We start from the raw sequence: 21,919 nt of genomic DNA on the forward strand, positions 1-21,919 counted from the left end.
TAGTTACTAGTGGTGTACCGCAAGGTTCTGTTTTGGGGCCACTGCTGTTTGTCATTTTTATAAACGACCTGGATGAGGGTGTAGAAGGGTGGGTTAGTAAATTTGCGGATGACACGAAGGTCGGTGGAGTTGTGGATTGTGTCGAAGGGTGTTGTAGGGTACAGAGGGACATAGATAGGCTGCAGAGCTGGGCTGAGAGATGGCAAATGGAGTTTAATGTGGAGAAGTGTGAGGTGATTCACTTTGGAAGGAGTAACAGCAATGAAGAGTACTGGGCTAATGGGAAGATTCTTGGTAGTGTAGATGAGCAGAGAGATCTTGGTATCCAGGTACATAAATCCCTGAAAGTTGCTACCCAGGTTAATAGGGCTGTTAAGAAGGCATATGGTGTGTTAGCCTTTATTAGTAGGGGGATCGAGTTTCAGAGCCACGGGGTCATGATGCAGCTGTACAAAACTCTGGTGAGGCCGCACCTGGAGTATTGCGTGCAGTTCTGGTCACCGCATTATAGGAAGGATGTCGAAGCTTTGGAAAGGGTGCAGAGGAGATTTACTAGGATGTTGCCTGGTATGGAAGGAAGGTCTTACGAGGAAAGGCTGAGGGACTTGGGGTTGTTTTCGTTAGAGAGAAGGAGGAGGAGAGGTGACTTAATAGAGACATACAAGATAATCAGAGGGTTAGATAGGGTGGATAGTGAGAGTCTTTTTCCTCGGATGAGGATGGCAAACACGAGGGGACATAGCTTTAAGTTGAGGGGTGAAAGATATAGGACAGATGTCAGAGGTAGTTTCTTTACGCAGAGAGTAGTAGGGGCGTGGAACGCCCTGCCTGCAACAGTAGTAGACTCGCCAACTTTAAGGGCATTTAAGTGGTCATTGGATAGACATATGGATGTAAATGGAATAGTGTAGGTCAGATGATCGGCGCAACATCGAGGGCCGAAGGGCCTGTACTGCGCTGTAATATTCTAATTCTAATCGAATACATACCCATGCCTCAGCAGGCTATACAGTCAAGATGCTGCATACAATTGGCATTCTCACCATATTCCCATCTTCCAAGGGCTTCTGGTTAGAAAGGATAGCCATCAGAAACCCTTGCATTTTGAGAAATGCATCAACATGACGATACTGGACAGGTTATGATATTGAATGTGAACGGAGATAATCATTGACCATGCTGACCAATACAACAAATCACCTCCTTGATACATGCCGTATCTGATGTCGCAGCACAAGTTCACACTGAGCCACAAGTACAATTGAGGTCATGTGCTGAGAGGTTTGCTGATGGATTGCATAGTGTTATTTTGGTAAAAACAGACTAGATTAGATAGCATTTTGGTGCTATTTCAAATACATTTTAGAATTGAATTCAACAGCCTGGAGGCACGAAGTACATGTTTTTCTTAGATGATTAACACAAACTGTTTAAGATTAACCATCAAAAAAATTCAAGTACTCAATGGTTGTAAACTTCAAAAGAATGGACTGCACAAAGGTAAGCAGAAAATAACAGTTTCCCATCAGCATTTTAAGTCAGATTTTTAATGAACCAAGACGCCATTACAAAAATGAATACAAAATGATTAGATAAAATGACCACATTACAATACAAAAAATTCTAGCTGCAACGGAATTCTTTCATGGCAGTTATTGAAGACAGCTTTATCTGCAATTACTCACTATACAATGGAAACAATTTTGAAAAGGGAAGTTAAAAACCAAAAAGAGTACCTTAATGCAGACAGAAGCAATATTGTTAAATTTGCATTTTTAATACAACTGAGCAGTTCTCAATTATCATGAATAATTATCGCTGTGTACCCGGTTTCATAATAAATTAGAAAAATAGGCTTTAGTTTGAATAGATATTTTTAAATTAAAAGGAGTGGGGAATAAATTAACACCTTAAAGCTCAAATATTTATCCAATGTACAGCAGACCAGACTAGTAGCCATTTAACATGACCATAAAACCAGGCAGCATCATGTAAAATCAGAGATATGTGCAATCATCTAAATCAATTTTTAACAAAAATCTTAAAGTCAAGGAATGCTGTTGTCAGATCTTGATTGGGAATGATGGAAAATTGTGCTCTGTTATAGCTGTCACCTGCTAATTTAGATCAGTTTGTTTTTCTGGCTCCTGGGTTGAAACTCCTGATACAGGTTCCTAGTTCCAGTTCAAACATCTACCTATATATTGGCTGATGATTTATCTACTTATGCACATTTCATGAACCAATTTTCTAAACAAAGCATGCTACAGCATTCCAAGTTAGGGAGGCAAGATCATTCCCAACCTGCAGATATTTAGTTAATTGACCAGAGAGAAAAACAGATGGGAATCTGGAAATTAATAAACTGAATATGTAGGCAAAATCTGTAAAAGCTTGGTTATAGATTCCTTGTTAGAATTTGGCAAATTTTTAAATCTGTAGGTATAAAATCAACTTTTGTTCTTTGAAATATATAAATCTTTCACCACCTTCAATTTCCTATCTAAATTAGTCTTCCACTTAACAGTACTATTTTTGTTCCCATCCACCAGGGTACTGAATTTTAAATTAAACCCTGCAACCGCATGGCTATTTTGTTAGTCATATGATCATCTGCAATAGTTCACTAAATTTTAAGTGTTGGAAGTACCTTTCTACTTCTGACACCTTAAAAGACAATCAATTGCTTCAAAGTTAATGCTGAACTCAAATACGGTTGTTGGCTCAGCCATTATTCAAAATGTTGAGCCCCCTAACCGGCTAAGCAATTTCCAGAAATTCCCAACTAAATTTGACAAAAATATTTTTTTTTAAGTCATCAGTAGTATACTAAAGGCCCCTTAATCATTGAGATTCAATTCAATGGTTCCGTTTAAATTTATACAAATGTGTTAAAGGATTGAATACACAATTAAAGAAGACACGCAACTGAAAAGATCTGCATTTGTGTACTCATGTCATTCATGAATGAAATACTGAGAAAACCTAACACTATACAGGGTTGAATATATAGTACCAGAAATAAGCAAAAACACCAAATGAAATCAAATAACTAAATTTGTCAAAATGTAAAATTTAATATCCTGACAGTTTAGTTCTTACAGTTTCCCAAAGGTTAATCTTAGCACTTCTGAGTTCATCATGAGCCAGAAATGATACTGTACATTGTAGGTTCATATGGTTATACCAGTACACAGCAATATACAAATCAATGCTTAACAATAATGCCTTACTGTTGCAATGCGTCAGTATACAATTACTATGAAGTGTGCATTCACACCAGTTTATTGTTGGAAATACTTTATACGCACAACATAATGTCACATTCCTGCTTCTAACCTCAAAGGCTAGAGCTGTTTTAAAGTTTCTATTACCACTCTTCCAAAGGATCATGCCATTTAGTGTATAAAAAATTCACAGTAGAATGTTGCACAGTTGGCTTAGAGTTAAACTGAAACTGCTGCATCAGTAATACAAGACATACCATACTGTGATGTAACAATTCTGAATCGCAGTGAGTTAGGCTTTTAAAAAAAAAAGTATGGTCCTTAATGACTATAACTTGTTGATATAAATGGGGTAAAATAGTTACTTAAACTTTTTCTTCATTTTGCCTCTTTCATATTCACACTATTTTTGCAGCTCCTACCAAACCTTTTTTCTTAGTCATTTTAAATGAGGTGGTCAATTGACCAAGTCAAAATATCTAATAGTCATGAAAGCTAATATACAGATTAATTTAGATTAGGCAATAGTGCTATTCTTGGGGCTATCCTTTGGTGATCAATTGTCTATTTATAAGGTTCCTATTAGGCAACTGACATTGATGTTTATTTAGAGGCAGCACAGGACAAATCAATGCCAAAGGCAATCTGTTTTTCATAATTATATACAATGGATTTATGGGTGCAGAATTTTAAATTTTACCACCTTTTACCTTGGAAATACTTTCTCTTATAAACTAGTTAAACTTTCTAATTGCTACTGTTGTACGCCAAATCTTTTAAACAAGTTGTGTTAGTTCTGTAAATTACTAATTAGTGGTCCATTTTAACATTATGCACCTTGTCAGAATTATTCTGTTGGGTTTATTTTCAAATCACTGGTAACTGACAAACTTTTCTTGGGCACTGCAATTATTTTTCACCATTTAACAAAAACTACTTCCCTCCTAGATCAACGTAACAAAAACAGTGAGACCGCCTTCAACTGAACTGGAAAATAATTCGATCAGTGGTTTGCAGTAATCATAGAAGGTAGCCAGGCAACAATCAAACTAATCAAAGGACAAACATTTTGAGATCATGCCGACAGACATTCAATGAGGCAGACTGCCCCAGGTGATGAGAGCACAAGGGGGATTCTGATTATCAGAATGCAACAGTAAAACATTTTCTGGGCCATCAGAATTGTTGCCTCAACAGAGCATCAACACAGGGTCAAATTAAATAGCAAGATATTTGGCTAATAATATGTTGAAATTGGAATAATTTATAAAGGGCCATCTGTCAAACTCAAAATCTCAAGCAGCCAATTTGTACGAATATCTTGCATAACATTAAATAAGGAACCAGGTTTAGAATTATAAGCTATTACTTAAATGGCTATGTATAACTTCACATGCACATCCACTGGGTAAATGCAAGAACTGGATCTCTTCATAAAGCCAACAGCAAAAATTTTAGTTTGCGGGACAGGTTATTTTCTCATATGTAATGCCCTGCCATTCCGCTTCTGTAATATCCAATTCAGTATAATGTTTTATTAAGAACTGCTTATTTTCCATAAAGAGTAAAAGAGTAGTAAAGGGGTCCTCATTAAGCAGCTTTGTTTAATGTGGTCTGCCTTTCTAGCTGGTTCTCTGCCAACATTTTCAAATATTTAGGAGAACCCGTAAAAGTTTGGGACATTAGTTTTCATAGAAAGCAATGCTATCACTTAGTGAGGAGCAATGCTGTTACAAAATTAGTTGTAATCTCACTTGCAGTTCATCAAGACTAGACTTTTCCAGCTACAGATCAAGAATTTGATCATTTTTGGAAAAGCTTCAAGCCATGCATCCAGAAGAACATCACAGGTAGTTGTCTTTATTACCAAGTTTTTAATTTGTGTTGGACTGATTCAAAAATATACGGACCAAATTCAGTGCAATTGTTCTGTAATTATACTGGTTTATAACTAGTATTGCTCAATTATCAATTGATAAATCTGGGAAACTAGAAAGCAAGAATGCAATTCTCCACAAGATCAAACACTGATTCGTTGTAATATCCTGCACCATCTCTCTTTCATTAAATATTGATGTTTTCACTAATGCTGTTTTTTTTAAACTTTCTATTCAAATTGCTGAAAAAGTCTATCTTGATAAAAGTGACAGTCTGGCAAACAGGTGTTTAACCACAATTGTTTATGCAAACCTTATTTATGAATTGAGTGTTTATTGGATTTCTTTGAAGGCAGTATTCTAAAATATCACTGATTTCAAATGTCATAATGGAAACAGCTTTTGTTTATTGTTACTGTTGAAATTTTCAGCATTTATTTTAGGAGAATTGCATATTACCTCAGAGCAACAAATCCTTCAGGATATCACTTACGAAATTCCCTTCAGCTTTTGAGTTGCTGTCAACAGAATTTCAGTTTAGGGCTTTTTGAACCAGGGCTGATTATCCCAGTCCTACCAAGAAATAATAGCAATTAATAAAAGATGCTGTCACTTCACATTCGCTATAGTTTTTTGGGACATTTGCACTGGTAAAGGTCCGACATTTGTAACCATCCATCAGAAGATTACACAAAAAATTGTTGTCAGGGTATATGTGAACACACTCAACTGTGGTACTGCATTAAGGTGCACTGGATACAGGGACGTCCGCAGGTTACCTGTGCTGCAGTCTTATTGTACAAGAAATACACCGTGCACATGTAGGGATAGTTCAACATAGTTGAAAATCTTACAGTAAGACCCGCTGAGTTGTTGCGCATCTTCATTCAGACATAATGAGTTAATAAATCATGAAATTTGCTTATTGGCAACAGTATCCTTTTTTTCTTGGTCATATACAGAATTCATATACAGAATACATGTAAAAGACCACCAAAAATCATATCTACATATCATTTTAGGCCAGCAAAAGTGGTCTTTTGCTTTAGCTCCCATAATTCCTGATTTAAATAAGTTCAAATGAGATTGGATGTAACTGTCAGATTCATTCCTCAGGAATGTTTACACTAGTGATGTGGTCACATGGAATTACTGAATCACAGATTTATTTGGACTCTTTATTCTTTCAGTCACCCACTGATTAATATGCATGAAAGTTAACAGTTTAGCTTCTTCTTTAAAGGAGGCTCATTGGCAGGCCAGACCAGAGAATGAGAAAGGAGGAAAGAAGGAAAGGAAGAATACCCTGAACCAAAATAACTAAGACGACTCTGGAAAAGGCAAACTCCATTGCCCATTTTCTAGCATTTTATATTCAATACATGTCAACAGTAGGCACCTGTAACCACATTTTATATTGGTCTGGATGGAAATTTTGGGATTCTTGCATTCCTAACGAAAAGGATTTGCACCAAATTGAATTATGTTGTTGTGAATAAGATGAATATAAATATTAACAGATTTAATTTTTGAAAGATATTATGTAGATATTTTTTATATAAGAAAGGAATACTGCCTATTGAAAAACTTTTTTCTTTAAAAAAAAAACCTTCCAATAAATAACACATCTAAAGAATACAAGCCTGCGGACGTCCAAAATTGGATAATATGTACACTTTTAAAACTATGAACAACTAGGCAGTGAAAAACAGTTATGTTCTCACACACAAAGACACACCCAAAACATACAAAAATACTATATCTTAAACTACCAAGTAAGACTATTTTTTTTTTTATCTCATGCCATGACTTAAGAGCAATACACTGAAACGAACAAGGATTTGACAACAAAAAAACCTTTATCCCAGAAATATACCAAAATATACATCTAAGCTTTGGAATTACTGAGGTTAGACTAATGCCTGCTGGGTAATTGCATTTAATACACAATTAAGGTTGCAAAGAAGAAACAAATCTTTGGTATCTGCATTAGGCGCATGTTAACATTTGTATTTCACTTTGGGATAGAGCTTGTATGATCCTACAACCCCCATTTAGTACTCAAAGAAAATTCACTGAACACAGAAAATCCACCCTTCTCCACACAAAAAAGTACTGAGTCTCTATCTAGTACAAGGTTGAGGAATACAATGCATAGTTGCACAGTGGTATTATGAATAGGAGATGAAACCTTTGTAAGCAAGCTACATCATTTTTTCGTCTTCATTTTTCTTTCACAAAATGAAACGGCAGCGTCCAGCCAGTTACAGTCAGTTCTGAAGAGCACCTCAGTGTGTATTAATTCAGATCACCCAGCCCAAAGGGATAAATGCCCCTCAGAAGAGCCAATCCTACCACAGGAGTCTCCAGTCCTTTAACCAATCAAATAGCACATGGGCTCCACTTTCAGCAGTCCTTCTACTGCTTTGGTAGACAGAATGAAGCAGATTTATTTTGCTTTATGCAATTCTTTTGTCACTGTAAGCAATTCACACTTTTGAAATAAGATTAGTGTAGGACTGAAGACATTTAAGAAATTTAGTTCATACAATCATTAATAAGTCTTTGGTTTTATCAGCACAATGTAAGGTTGCTGGCATGTAATAAAAGCACTAAACATGGCAGGAAAGACCATCACTATCATTTACATTCAGAGAGTGAGTGTTATTCTCAGGGTATTTTTAATGATGGACACAACCCCCCTAACTGATCTGATACAAGATTGTCAAAACTGAACAGCCATTTGTTATTGAACCAGTATTTGGCTACTAGCATCACTGTGCAATCATTTGTTTGGACTTCGGTATAGCTGAGGGATATAGCCAAGGAGAAAAACCACTACATAGTGACATATTTTAGTTTTCAATGGACACAAATGCACCTCATCAGGGATTAGGCTTGTTGAATATAAGCACATAAACTGTAATTTTTGTATTAAGAAGCATGACCATAAGTGATTGACAATGAGGCTATTAAATGTGAAAGCATCAATAATTTGGGTAATACTTAAGAATGTATTTATCCATCTGATTTACATACATAATAGTAAAAATTCAGCAAGTTAAATCAGCCTACATTTTCACTTAACTAGGTTCAATAGCCTGTTCCAATGACCAGAGATGAAAGTTTCAGTCACCGAGTACTGGGATGACATCTAAGGGATACGTGCATCCAGTAGGAGTGCGGCCCGTCATTCTATCTAACTAGTTCTCCTAGTAAGAAGTTGTGAGTCAAGTCGACAACCTGTGTGCGTTACGCCACAGAAGCAATCCAGAGCAATCTGCTGGATATATAGCAGGGGAAGCAATGGGTTGCCTCAGACGCCATTAGGCATGGCTAAGAAGGTGGTTCAACAGTTCGGCTAAAAATTCAGTGGGAGGGAGACATATGGAGGGAATGAATAGCCAAGCAAGATGGACACAGTGAAGGAGGTAAAAGATTGCAATATGCCCAATGTTTACTTAAACTTTAGTTGTCAATTCTGACTGTTGTTATTCTCCTGCTGTGCTAGTGCTGATACATGCCAGATTTTTTTTAAAAAAAGTATACAGAAAGTGGCAGGTTCAGCCGCTCTGAGGGGGGAGATTAAAGCGAGTTACTCAGTCATGAGTTAGAAATGAGGTATACAACAGCTCCTGTACATAGAACAAATGGTGACATCACCATTTAAGCAACTGAGGAAGAAAATGAAATAATCATAGCAGGCGAGTAAACGAGTGTAACTTAGAGGCATTTCCATTTAAAATCTGTAAGGTACTCAAGTAAACAGATCACCAGACACTGTATAATTTCCACCCTTCTTGTAGCTTCAGTAACAAAGTCTTGCTGCATGGATAATTCCACTGAATATGATGTAATTTCAAAACCCACCATTGCACTGGACATGACATTCCCTAGGGTTGTTGGTGCAGTCGCAGATACATGTAAATCCCTAAACTTCTATTTGGGAACTGAAGTCAAGATATTAATAGCGGTTGATTGAAATACTTTTAAAAAATATAATGCCCAAATACATTTTAAAAGATATTGATAATTAAAATATGGTGGAATACAATAGGCCATTTTTCTTGAGAATATCAGATTTCTTTCCTCAGGAAATTAATCTCTACTGCAGCTAAATTGTTATTCCATCGCAATTAGAATGGTTTGTAATTAATCCAACAATGAAACAAAACCAGCTCATTAATCTGTAATTTCTGCTGCAGATTAAGACTGTGACAATATCCCAAATGCACCAGAAGTTATACAAAAGTAACTAACTGTATGATTGTCCCATGGCAGATGCGATGGTTTTACAACTTATACGGAGGCTTTTATATAGGATATTTTAATAAGGTTGCTATGAAGATCATACAAAGTTAACTACGTAAACCTGTCTGGTATTCATAGCAATCATGAAAATAAATCTGACAGAATTTCATTTTCTTCCTCAGAATTCCTTCATTTATTAATTTACTGTACAACCTGATCCATACTTTTGTTCCAAGTGCTCTTCTTATATAACTGGAATGGATGCATCAAGACTTTTTTTTTTAACATCATTCTCCAAGACCATGTAGCTCTTTACAAAACCAGCCACTAAAATGAGAATCAATTCTACCATCATAACCCACTAGGGCATGTTTGTTGTAACATTTTCATTTTTTGTGAATATAAAACTCAAGGTAAACAACCTTCTGTACTTTCAGAATCCTTAATTTAGTTTGTTGCTACTTTAATGAGTCTAAGTGAACATTTAATCAATTAATAACTGAATGATCAAACTGGATTTCCTGCCTTTCCTTATCAATTCAAAGCAAGGACTTTAATACTAGTAATGAAGCTGTGTGTATCCACCAAGTAAAAGCCAAAATTTTATTTTGCTTTCTTTGAAACGGTCTAGGTGAAAGCAGGAGGGAAAGAAGAGCAACACCATGTTTGAATTCACCACAGAATAAAGTGTATAACTCTTGCCTATATATAAATCACTAGTTTACAAGCACGTTATGTCTATCAACTGTTGAAAAGTTTGATTAATTATAAATTGTTACTGTATATAATTGTAGAGGGGCTTAAATAGTGATGTATGGATCAGATCTTGTAGAACAAGGAAAGAGAAAATAAGTAACTGATCAGCTCATAGAAAATAGAAAATGGTTTGATCAGAGAATTTTTGCAGCATTTCATGTTTCAAGAGTCAAGCATTTTTAAACCAGAATTTCACTATTCTTCTGGTGAAACTGTACTTCTCATATATAAGTAAATATAGGGACATATCAAAGAAAGCATAATAATGCTAAAGTGGTCAGATAACACTTGCTTCCTTAAATCCGAGTCAGCTGCAACGCTTTCATTGGGCGCTTCATACAAATACAGTTTCAAGAGCTGGACAACATTTTAATAATGCACCAGGGATGAGCAAAAGTTTTGGAATATTTCAAATTTCTTTTTGAAAGAGGGGAAGCTGGGAAAAAAATGCATTACAGGTTGTCTGGGAGCTATATCAAGTGAAATAAAAACAGAAAATACTGAGCAGGTCTGGCAGCATCTGTAGAGGGAGAACCAGAGTTAACATTTCAGGTCTGTGACCTTTCATTAATTGTTTTTCTCTCCACAGATACTGCCAAACCTGCTGAGTATTTCCAGCACCTTCTGTTTTTACTTCAGATTTCCAGCATCCACAGCATTTTGCTTTTATATATCAAGTGAATACTGATCGCCCAAAGGGGTGATTTCTGAATCCTTATCTCACATGATATTCAAACTCCGAAATTTCACAAAACAGAAAATATCACTTATCCACCAATTCAGTTAGGTGGAAGGGATAATAAGTATGCTTTTTCAAAATAAAGAATTGCTAGCAATAATGAACAGCTAAATAAATAGAAAACCAGTGAAGCACTTGCGAAATACAGACTTACTGAAATAATCATCCAAAAGCCATGTGATATTTTCTTACAATTACAGAATGTAAACTAGCAAAGATAACAGAAATACTAGGCTTTGATATACAATTCCCCAGAAAAATAATCTGACCCAGTACTTGGATGCCAACAGTAACCAGACAACCAGGGAAATATGCTTGTCAGCAGCGTAAAAAGCTGGCAAGACTAATGCAGCCCAACAAAAAAAGGTTTGTTTCCCTCAATCCCAAAATTAAGGATGAATAAAAGAGAATAAAAAGGGTGCTTAACTAAATATGGATAAAATTGTAGCATCTTACTTGAAAGTGGATCCTTTTCACTAGTGAAAAAACTGGAGGGCAAAAAGCTGCCTGTTGACAGTAAACATTCCCAGACAAGGTTTGTGAACTCCAAACTTTTTGTTCATCCCCATACTACAGGATGCTATATCTAAGCCATTTGTAAGTAATAGTTTAACACAGCCAGGGTAAAATCATGGAAAAAGTAACTGAATATTTTAGGAAATAAAACTCATTCAGTTACCTTCTTTGGTGGAGCAAGTTAAGTTATCAAATATCTCGATACAACAATTTTAGTCTGGAGTATTGTAATGCCCAACCCTGATACCACCTTAAATTCCTAATAAAAATGCACAACGAACATCAACACCGGCCAATAATCACAGACTATCAATACCAGCCTACTGCTTTTTGTAATGACACCTGAATGGCATTCACTATACAGGGATCATAAATGTAGTTCTTCAGTGACACCACTGTATTGCCCTCTCAAAAATTTTAAATGCCCACAGTACTGCCCAGTTTTGCAATAACTTTGGATATTATTGATATTAAACCTACACTAAGAAAAATATGCTATAACTGACAGGCAAACTTGGGAGGCATCTATTTTTGTCAAGTAGCACTATCGCTAAATTAGTGATAATATTTAAGGGTGTGCAATATAATGCATTTATTAATATTGTTTTCAGGCTGCTAAAATGTAAAATACTTAAATATAAATAGATGTAGAATTTAATTTTTTTTAAAAAAGCAATCCAGATTCAAAAGGTCAGCTGTTTCAAACTGCAGAATTTTCACAGCTAGCTGTGTTATAGAACACAAACTTAAAAATAAACTGACAAAGGCAGGAAAATATACAATTGACAATAGTTAATTTAACACATAAATCATGTAGCTAAAACATATGACAGTAATTATAGCCCAAATCTACATTTAAGAGGTTAGATGGACAACATTGCCACTTCAGCCACATGATATAGTCAATTATATGGACATTTTCCAAATCATCCTCATGACACAAAGAGCATTATTGCACACCCCTAATATTTGCTAGTACAGAACTTTACCTTAGAAAACTCAAATCATATCACTGATGATTCATAGCAACCTCTGAATTCAAATATCAGATTTAAAATTACTTCTGAATCCATCTGCATGACACAATCTAGTTTGATACCTTGAGATTACTGCCAAATTGCTGCAAATTCTCATTCCACCAACTGGGTACAAAAACGAGAGCTAGGATAGTCAAAGTGTTGAGCAACTGTTACTCTAAAGCACAAACCAAATGCCCGGCGACAACCGCAGCCACATATCAACTCAATTGTTCTTTGATCAGTCAAGCAGGTGCAAGGAGCAGGATATATTTTTGGTCTAGATTGAATTGTTTAGCATTGCGATCAACAATAATAATACAAAGTTTAAAAACATACTCAACTATTAGTGTGATAAACACTACATTCAATTTACAACACAGATAAAACATGTTCACTTTTTCCTTTTTTTAAGGAAACACCTTTTCTACAGTGGAACCCTCTCCCATCCCCGACATTGTTAACTAACCCCTTTCTAACAAAAGGCTTGTGAAAAATGAACGGTATGGTACTGCTCAAAAATGTAGAATACAATCTTAACTAGTTTAAAAACAATGAGATGAGGCATGCTAAAACTTAGGCCACAGATTGAGTTGCAAAAGAAGGCGTTTGCTTTGGCAAATAGAATCACAAGTAATTGATCTCTTTAGTTATCAAGATTACCTTTTAAAGCGAGAAACTAAATCCATAAACTTTTTATTTTAAAAAAGTACGGAGTATCACCCAAAAATCAACATCTACATTCTAAATCTACAATCATATCCACTAGGAATAGTTTTTGCGTTTGCAAAGCAAGCCTGTAATTGCTAAGCGATGCTGAGGTATTTCTTTTTTCATGGAAAGATTGCAATGATGGAAAATTTTGCTCACGTTCTACTTATAGGGTGCAAGATCTGTCTCATTTCCCAACGAAAATGCTTGCATAAATAGCTTAAAGCGTTTCTTTTTATTTAAAGAATTTAAAGTCATAATATAGTGGGTAATATTAGTGAAGTGTTCTGATGAGATTTCCTCCATCCCTAATTTAGTTCACCTAAAATGGGAAAATACTTCATTAATTCTAAATAATTCTTCGTCTCCCTATTACTTGCACAGGAACCATTTTGCCATACAGCTTTCAGAAAGGACAACAAGATATAAGCTCATGACAGCTCCATAAACCTTTCAAGAAAGCACAATTTTAATAGGGCAAGTGAACTATCAGTTTCCTCCTTTCAGCCCAACATCGAGTTCTCTGCTATGATGCTCACCCTATCCTATCACGATAATCATATCAATGACAAGCAGCAACTCATTATTCCAGCAGCAGGACTACACGCCATATAAGAACTTTGCTGCTAATAGAGGACGCAAATTTAAGATAATTGGCAAAAGAACCGGGGGAGAGGAAGAGAATTTATTTTAATTTTTATGCAGCAAGATATGATCTGGAAGACAGTGCCTGAAAAGGTGGCTGAAGCAATTTCAGCAATAACTTTTAGAAGGAAATTTGATATAGATGTAAAAATCTACAGGGCTGTGGGAAAATAGCGGGAAAGTAGGACCAACTAGATGACTCTTTAAATAACTGACAGACACGATGGGCCAAATAACCTCATTCAGTATTGTAAGATTCTATGAATTAATTCCATGGAGTATTGTAGAAGGACAATTTCTACATTTTGTGCTCAGGAGACAAGATGATCAGATCAATACAGGTCCTGTACAATGTTTTTACCAACTTTTTTTTAATAAAAAAAGTTACGTCTGTATTCAAAGCTTTATTCAATAGCTCTAGGTTTAATAGTGCTGTCATTTTTGATAAAGTGGAATATTGCCACAAGTAGGGAATTGAATCCTGAACAAAGAGTTGCACTGCCAGTTTTACAATCAATTTAAATTTTATGTTTTGTTTCAGGGGTGATTTGGGGGAGGGGCGTGAAGTTGGGGGGGCGGGGTGGGAGGGGGGGGAAAAGAGAGGGGAGAAAGAGAGATTATACACTATATAGAAAGATATCAATCAGTATCAATTAAGTTGACATTTTGATTATTACGAGTTAATAAATCATGATCTAAACTGTGTTTGTAAATACAATATAAGTGCCTGCAGGGTTACATATCACTGAAGTTAATTTCTGAAAACTGGATAAGGTATATCTCCTAGAGGACCAGTATAACTGCTTTCACCCGGTTGATGACGCCTGTCCCGATTGTTTGTGGCAATTTTGGTACAAAAAATTTCGATATATATTTTAATTGAGTCTCTGAGACACACTGGTCATATCCCGAAATAAGAGTCTATAAAGTTGTGGAGCAAAAAGTAAAATAAAATTGTGCACTTCATTTGTCAAAAATAGCAAAAATGCTGCTTTCATTCTAAAGTTATGTCAGAACAAGGGCACATTAATTTATGGCAGAATATTAAATTAAAATAACTTTTTGGATTCTTTTAGAAATCATCAGTTTTTAGATGATCAGGCTGTTAAAAAGGTGATGATGCTCTTGTATTAGAACTGGACAGAAGAACCTTCACCATGGTACTATGACTCAATCTACTGCTTAAACTGCGATGCTTACTTTGAATACTTATGTTGCAATGTTGATGTATGCTTAATGTACATCAAAATTATTTGGCTTAGTCTAATGTACATATAGACATCTTAAAATTTAGTTTTCAAGTCAAGCCTTTGAAGGCCAAAATCAAAAGCTTGTTAAAGGTTGGGAACAGCATATATGTATGTGTATATAGATAGACACATATGCAAAGCAAATATGCTAAAGGTATGAACACGTTGCATTCAATATTTTGAGATTAAAATTTTGAGATTCATGTATTTATACAACATATACAACATGACCAGAAATAAAATGATATACTACAGGGATATGGGAAAATAGATCAGATCAATATGAAAAGGAACATTTAGCCTGGTTTATTTTAGAAAATGACTTTTTTGTGCATCAACAAAAATATATAAATTGCACCAATTTTAGAAATGTATTAAAGCTGCCAACAGTCTTCCCATTTACAACCTTCAACAGTCTGAGGAGAAGGAATATTTGAGCACATGTCTCAAAGGCAACAAGGCTGCATTTGAATTTGGTAATGCTATCGAAATGCTTCAAATATAAAATTTTGCTAGCATCTGGTTAATGGATTTTATATATTCAGGTTTATAATTTAATTCTCCAACAGTCAAAACTTTTAAAACAAAAAGATCGAAACAAACTTCTGCAACAAAAACTATATGATGACTGAAAATATTAAGATTAAGTCAACATTTTAGAAATTTCTTTAAAACAGAGATTATGGGCTTAGGAACATGGGTAAAGTATTCTGCATGAACAGAAAATTGGTTAGTTATCAACAAGAGCACTTCTAGGTTTCAACATTTCTAAAATGAATGTTTGATGATTTAATGTCAATATTATCCCACCTTAATTAGCAACCTCCATTTTACCAGCTTTATTTGATCTGAAAAAAGTCAATTTTGATTCAAGTGGATTGATAGAATAAATTAGTATCTGCCCGATTTTATTTTATGCCATGGAAAGATGGCAAAATAGGACAATAGCATAAATGGTAGTTTTAATCAATTAAGAGCATGAATTGTGAACATATCGGCTCTGAATTACTTTCTGGTCCCAACTAATATTACTCATTTCAACTGTTAAACTCTGTATTCCCTATGTTTATCTATATACCATTCAGTTCCAAAACTTGCCAATACAATCCATTTTATAGACACACCTCAATGTCACATAAACCAACAGAGTTTGCAATGTTGGTGCAAATGGTATTGCCCAGCTCCAATTTGTTCAAGATCAAAACAAAATCCTGAATGAAAATCATGTTTTGATTGCAACCTGAAACTACAACATCCCACAAATAAAGCAGGATTCTCTTTCCAACAGACTAACACAGAGATATACTGACCATCCTTGTAGCAAAATACTAACCCATTAAGGAGTACAACATTAAAAGTTTTGCCCAACTTATTTTCAGTTGCCTTAATCAGACACAAAGAATTAGAACTAGACCAGTTGGGTTCAAAACAAATACAAACTGAGGTCTGAGGTCAGCTACAAAGGATATTTAAAAAAATTTCTATGTGTTTATTTCCTCAACTTCTGTTTCACTACCTCTGTCAATGACCAGCATTCAGTTTTGTTTTGCACTTAAAACTTTATACTTATTTTTCTTCTTGCTGCTTTTTAGAACATTTGCTATTTATGGAGCAAATTACTTAAGTGGAAAAATCAGAAGCAACAAAGGTTTCTCAGAAACTGTAAAAGCCTTCAGCCATTCAAAGGGTTAATAATAAACTAATGAACCAGTTTTGTCCTTTGATTCAAATCTACTTAACATGAAACGGCATGCAATAAAAGTGGTCCCCAAAATACACTAGGCTGATTTCAGTTGTAGCAACAGAAGCTAAATATTATAACTCACCTGGCAAATTTATTTTCTATATGCTTTATACACCATTCTCTAACTGAAACACTAGTTGGACAAGCTGTTTCCAAGACTTGAGCCATGCCATCAGGCAGATATGATATGTGCAAGTAAGCACAGGTCACCTCTAGGGAAGCACCTCACCTAGCCAGCATCATGGGGAAATCTTTTCACTGCATAGCACATTGTATGTGAGGACCAACACAATTTAGCACAAAGCTCTGACTCAATTTATTATTGACACTGATGTGACTATAGACAACTGGTCTTTAAGATAGCTTTCATTGCATAGTTGGTACTTCTGATACACCATTAATTCTTTCTATGCACAGGAGAGCCCGTGCGGACACGATGGGCCGAATGGCCTTCCTCTGCACTGTAACAATTCTGTGACTCTGTGTGATTTTTGTATTTTGGGGTCATTACAATATAGTGCAATGAGGGCAAATGTTTCATGAATCTGACTTGGGTGGGCGGTGAAATTACAGAAAGACCTGGAAAAATTGTAAATGCCTGCCTTGGAGGACTAAAGGGTTTCAGTTTACATTTGTGCATGGGGTCCAAACATTTCCCACTGGTCCAAAGCCCAGAATCTGTTAGGACAGTAACAATATTCCTCTAAAATTTGATTGACTATCTAGTGAAAATAGTACAAGGGTAAATAAAACTAGAAGGATACAAGTACTGCAGCAGTACAATCTGTCACAGGATCTATTCTGTACACTTAGACACTCTTAGGACTTGTATACCTTGAAACAATATTTTCAACCTCTGTAAAACCTTAATACCAGTCTACATTTAGCCATCCAGTAAAGTTGAATTGCCCAATGAAAACTGGTTGCACCAGACTCTTGACAAAATGGTTACTACTCTGCAACAATGTAAAGTTCATGTTTGAAGACTCCTTTACCTGAAAAACGACATTTAAAAAGTAGAAAATAGTAACTGTTTACCTTTTGTTAACAGCAGCAACTAAATTACTGATGCCTATTAACTGCACTCATGCAAACAATGTCATTGGTACAGCAGCTAGGTAAAATTGACTTTGGTTCAAGCTTTTAATAGCTGTCCATATTTGGCAGGCAGCCATATTCATTTTGTTTGCAGTTTAGGAGTGTAACCCTACCAATACTGCAATTTTTATGTCTTGAAAAGGAGATAAATGTAGTTACTAACAGGGAAAAATGGTGGCTGTCATTCTTTTTAAGATTAAGAAACTGATTTAGTTGCATCCAGTTATTATTACCAGCACAGAGAACAACACTAACCACGTAAATTCCAATATAAAAAAAATAATTCAAGTACCCAGTTGGTTTAAGTAAATGTACACACTGTCTCAGTGCAGCATTGTGGGTGAACAACAGAGCACAGGGATGTCCGGATGAACACTCGTTTGATTCATGCATATTTATTGAAGAATCAGTTATGTGTTTATCAGGAAAAGTAACGTGCTTCTAGACTGAAGAAAATTATACCCCACATTCATTTCCAGTGGGCAGCTCAGCACAAAGTCCATATGTAATGGGTAACTAAATGTGCTGCTGTTTATGAACCAATTGGATACAAAGAACAGCGTGGCCACAGTAATCATTCTAGATTGTAATGCAATCCTTGCCCCCTTACTTCCACAAGCACACCAACAGAAAATGACAGGCACCATTTTTACTCCATGTGAACTGCAATGCTCTACTCCAGTCCTTTAATTTTTGGTTTTAATATGCTTACAGCAATGGTTCAAGCCATATTGTGCATACTGTAAGCCTCATGCTCAAAACAACCCTATTTTCCAAGATAAACAAACTCCAAATTGAGCCAACATTAGATATGTTATCAAGCTCTACAGAGAACACACATTAACCAGTTTCTATAAATAAATCAGCTTCAGGAAACTAGATAATGAATTTTCCCCACTGGAGACTACTTGCCATGGTTTGCCTGGTTTATTTGTAGTTTGCTTATCTCTACCATATTCCATGATGGTTCCAATTGGCTCCAGTATCTGAGCAAACACAAAAGTTTCACAAGATACCCATGATCCACTGACTATAAAGTCTCCTCTATTTCCAGTTGTTCAGCCAAGTGGATCAATATCTCTGATGGTATGATATTTGCTAACATACCCAACCCTTACATTTAGGAAGGCCAGACTAAGCCATTTTTAAAACAAAGAATGCTTTTAAAACCACCAGTTTGTGAACTTTTGTCTCAAAGCATCTATCTTTGAATCTTTCCTACAAAAATAACCAACAGTAAACCACTTTATACAAACGGTGCATAAATCTACAGTGTACCCGACAAGGAACAACCTTTTTTTTTTAAAAGAAAGAAAACCATTTCAAGAGACATTAGCAAGAAGAAAAAAATAAAAACCCAATGTAATTTCCTTAACAGTATACACAAGGAAAAAAAAGATGCACAAGCATCCCAAGTACAGGCCTGCCTAAACTGTACCAGTTAAAGAAACCCATGCTATTTATACATGATATAAACACCTTTATGAAACAAAAAGGCCTGTACAACAGACCTAATTAAAATAAACACACAATTAAAAAGAATAAAATAGATACTAAAAGGAGACAGAACCCTTGCCTATGCATTGTTAATGACTCCTATATTGTTACGACCGTCTGAAATGATAAATATTCACGTGTTTCCTTTTTGGTAGAAGTCTTTTTTGTCATTTGTGACACAATCCTGAAAAACAAGCAAGTTAAAAAAATTAGGCAAACATCAGTTTTGCTTTTGCTGGAAGCAGCCAACTACACATCCCATTACTGGATTAAATGATCCACTCTCGGGATTACGTCTCATTGGGCCTTGGTGGTGTTGGTGGCCCCACCTGCTGAGGTCACAGTGAACGAAGAGTTCTGGCTGGAATCAGCTGACATAGAGGCCATCTGGAGACTGGCTGCATGTCCAGTTGTCCCGGCAGCGGATATCAGGCTTACGGCTGGGTTGCTGGTGAATAAGGAGAGGTTTTGTGGGTTCAAAAAAAGAGGGGCTGTAACGATGTTTGGAGTACCCCCTGGGTTTGCTGCATTGGCAAACAATAGATTTCCACTGGCATCAAGGGAGGTTATAGGAAGTGTTCCACTAGATGCAAGCGCTGAGAAGAAAAAAGAAAAGAACCCCAGATTAGAAAAAACAAGCCTCGCAGAGTTATCATTTGCATATTGAAAGGGGAAATAGAATGGAAAAATGGCACTTATAGTGCTTAGCAGGCATATACATTAAAAATTTTGATAACAATGCCTAAGCAATGTAAAAATGCATCAATAGTTAACTGTATCTATACGTGAATGTGATGAAATGAACAGAAAACGTTACAAATTTTAAGTTCTATCCATACACCATATTCATCCAATTCTTTCCAACCTCATCTCGCATAAAGAAATGAAAAATTTCAGAATCATAAATTACTGGTACTATCATTGCAACTTTAGTATGTGAGTTAGTTATGCTTAAAGGAAATAATCACTCAAATACATATAAATTTCCAATATATTTAAAGTCAAAAGTGGTTGGTTTAATTGATTAATGTGGGGCGACCACTTTTATGTGCAATTCCTGACCAATAATACCATTCAGTTCTGCAACAGTTACAAGTAAGTTAATGAAGGCAATACTGGTTTTTAAAACTCCATTTGTAATAACAAATACTGCAAGCTTCTGGTTACAAAAAAGGTCACTTAAAAGTAGTGACTGTGAACCTATGTTGTGTGCTGACATGTTCTACATATCAATTTCTTTTGTCTATTTTAGCCCAGGTTTAACTCAGGTTAAAAGTGTACCCAAAGGAATTTTATATGAATGTCAAACTTTTGTATGCTCTTTCAATTACTGTTTGATGCACCTCAAGCTACTTAATTTTACGAACCAATACATTTTACTTTAATGCTCCGGTAGCCTGAATCTCTAACAAATGCTTTGTTTATATCCAATTTTTCTATGTGGAGAGTGCAGATAGTTATGCCATAATCAGGCAGCGAAAGCCTTTTCTGAAATAAAAACAGAAAGTTCTGGAACTACTCAGCAGGTCAGACAGCATCTGTGGAGAGAGAAACAAAGTTATGTTTCAGATTGATGACCTTTCATCAGAACTGAAAAAAGTTAAAGATATAACAGGTTTTACACAAGCATAGAGACGGGGAAGGTGAGGGGGAGAACAAAAGGGAAGGTCTGTGATTGGATGGAAGACAAAAGGGATTAAATGGCAAAAGGGATGCTGGTGCAAGGCAAAAGGAGACGGTAATGGGACAAGCGAAGTAACATAAGATGGGTCTAGAGGAGGTGTAAATGGGGAAAACAGAATCATCACCAACAGCTGCTGTCCAAACAAAAAGTAAGGGCAGAGATTGTGTTCGGAAATTGTTGAACTCAATGTTGAGTCTGGAAAGCTGTAACATGCCTAATCAAAAGATAAAGTGCTGCTTGTCGAGCTTACGTTAAGCTTCATAGGAAGAGCGTAGGAGGCCGAGACTTTGAGGCCAGTGTGGAAGTGGTGGAGAATTAAAATTACAGGCAAACAGAAGGTTGCGTGTTCTGCAAAATAGTCATCCAATCTGTGTTTGGTCTCCCCAGTGCAGGGGACCCCATCGTGAGCAGTGAATACAATGTACTAAATTGAAAGAATACAAGCAATTTGCTGTTTCACCTAGCAGGAGTGTTTGGGGCCCTGGACAGTAAGAAGGGAAGAGGTAAAAGGGCAGGTTTTGCATTGCCTCCACTTACAGGAGGAAGGCGTTCAGGGCGTGAGGATGATTGAGGAATGGAACAGGCTGTCATGGAAGAAACAGTCCCCTCAAAATACTGAAAGGGTGGGGGGAGAAAAGAGAGATGTGTTTTGTGGTGGCATCGTGCTGGAGGTGACGGAAATAGCAGAGGATGATCCATTGAAGGTGGAGGCTGGTAATGTGAAGTTCAGGACGATAGGAATCCTATCTTAGTTCTGGGATGGGGGGGGAGAGAAAAAAAAAGAGGTGAGAGCATAATTGCAGAACATGGTTGAGAAGTTTTTGAAATTGACTTTTCCTTTAAAAAGTGGACAATGGGCTGCAAAGATGGTTGAAGGTCCGATGACCTGGCCTGTGTATTCAAAAACT

General features: G+C 36.0%; 1 protein-coding gene across 6 annotated transcripts in view; it reads right to left on the bottom strand.

Moving 5' to 3' along the window:
* Window positions 1-1,518: 1,518 nt before the first annotated feature.
* pou2f1b (POU class 2 homeobox 1b) overlaps window positions 1,519-21,919 on the bottom strand; it is a 301,199-nt gene continuing 280,798 nt past the window's right edge. For all 6 annotated transcript variants that reach the window (XM_068040849.1, XM_068040855.1, XM_068040850.1 and 3 more), the window contains one exon: window positions 1,519-19,923. In XM_068040849.1, coding sequence (XP_067896950.1) covers window positions 19,625-19,923 — 299 coding nt within the window. In that variant the 3' untranslated portion in view covers window positions 1,519-19,624. The remainder of the gene's footprint in view (window positions 19,924-21,919) is intronic.

The sequence above is a fragment of the Heterodontus francisci genome, chromosome 10 (genome assembly GCF_036365525.1).
Source record: "Heterodontus francisci isolate sHetFra1 chromosome 10, sHetFra1.hap1, whole genome shotgun sequence".
NCBI lineage: Eukaryota > Metazoa > Chordata > Chondrichthyes > Heterodontiformes > Heterodontidae > Heterodontus > Heterodontus francisci.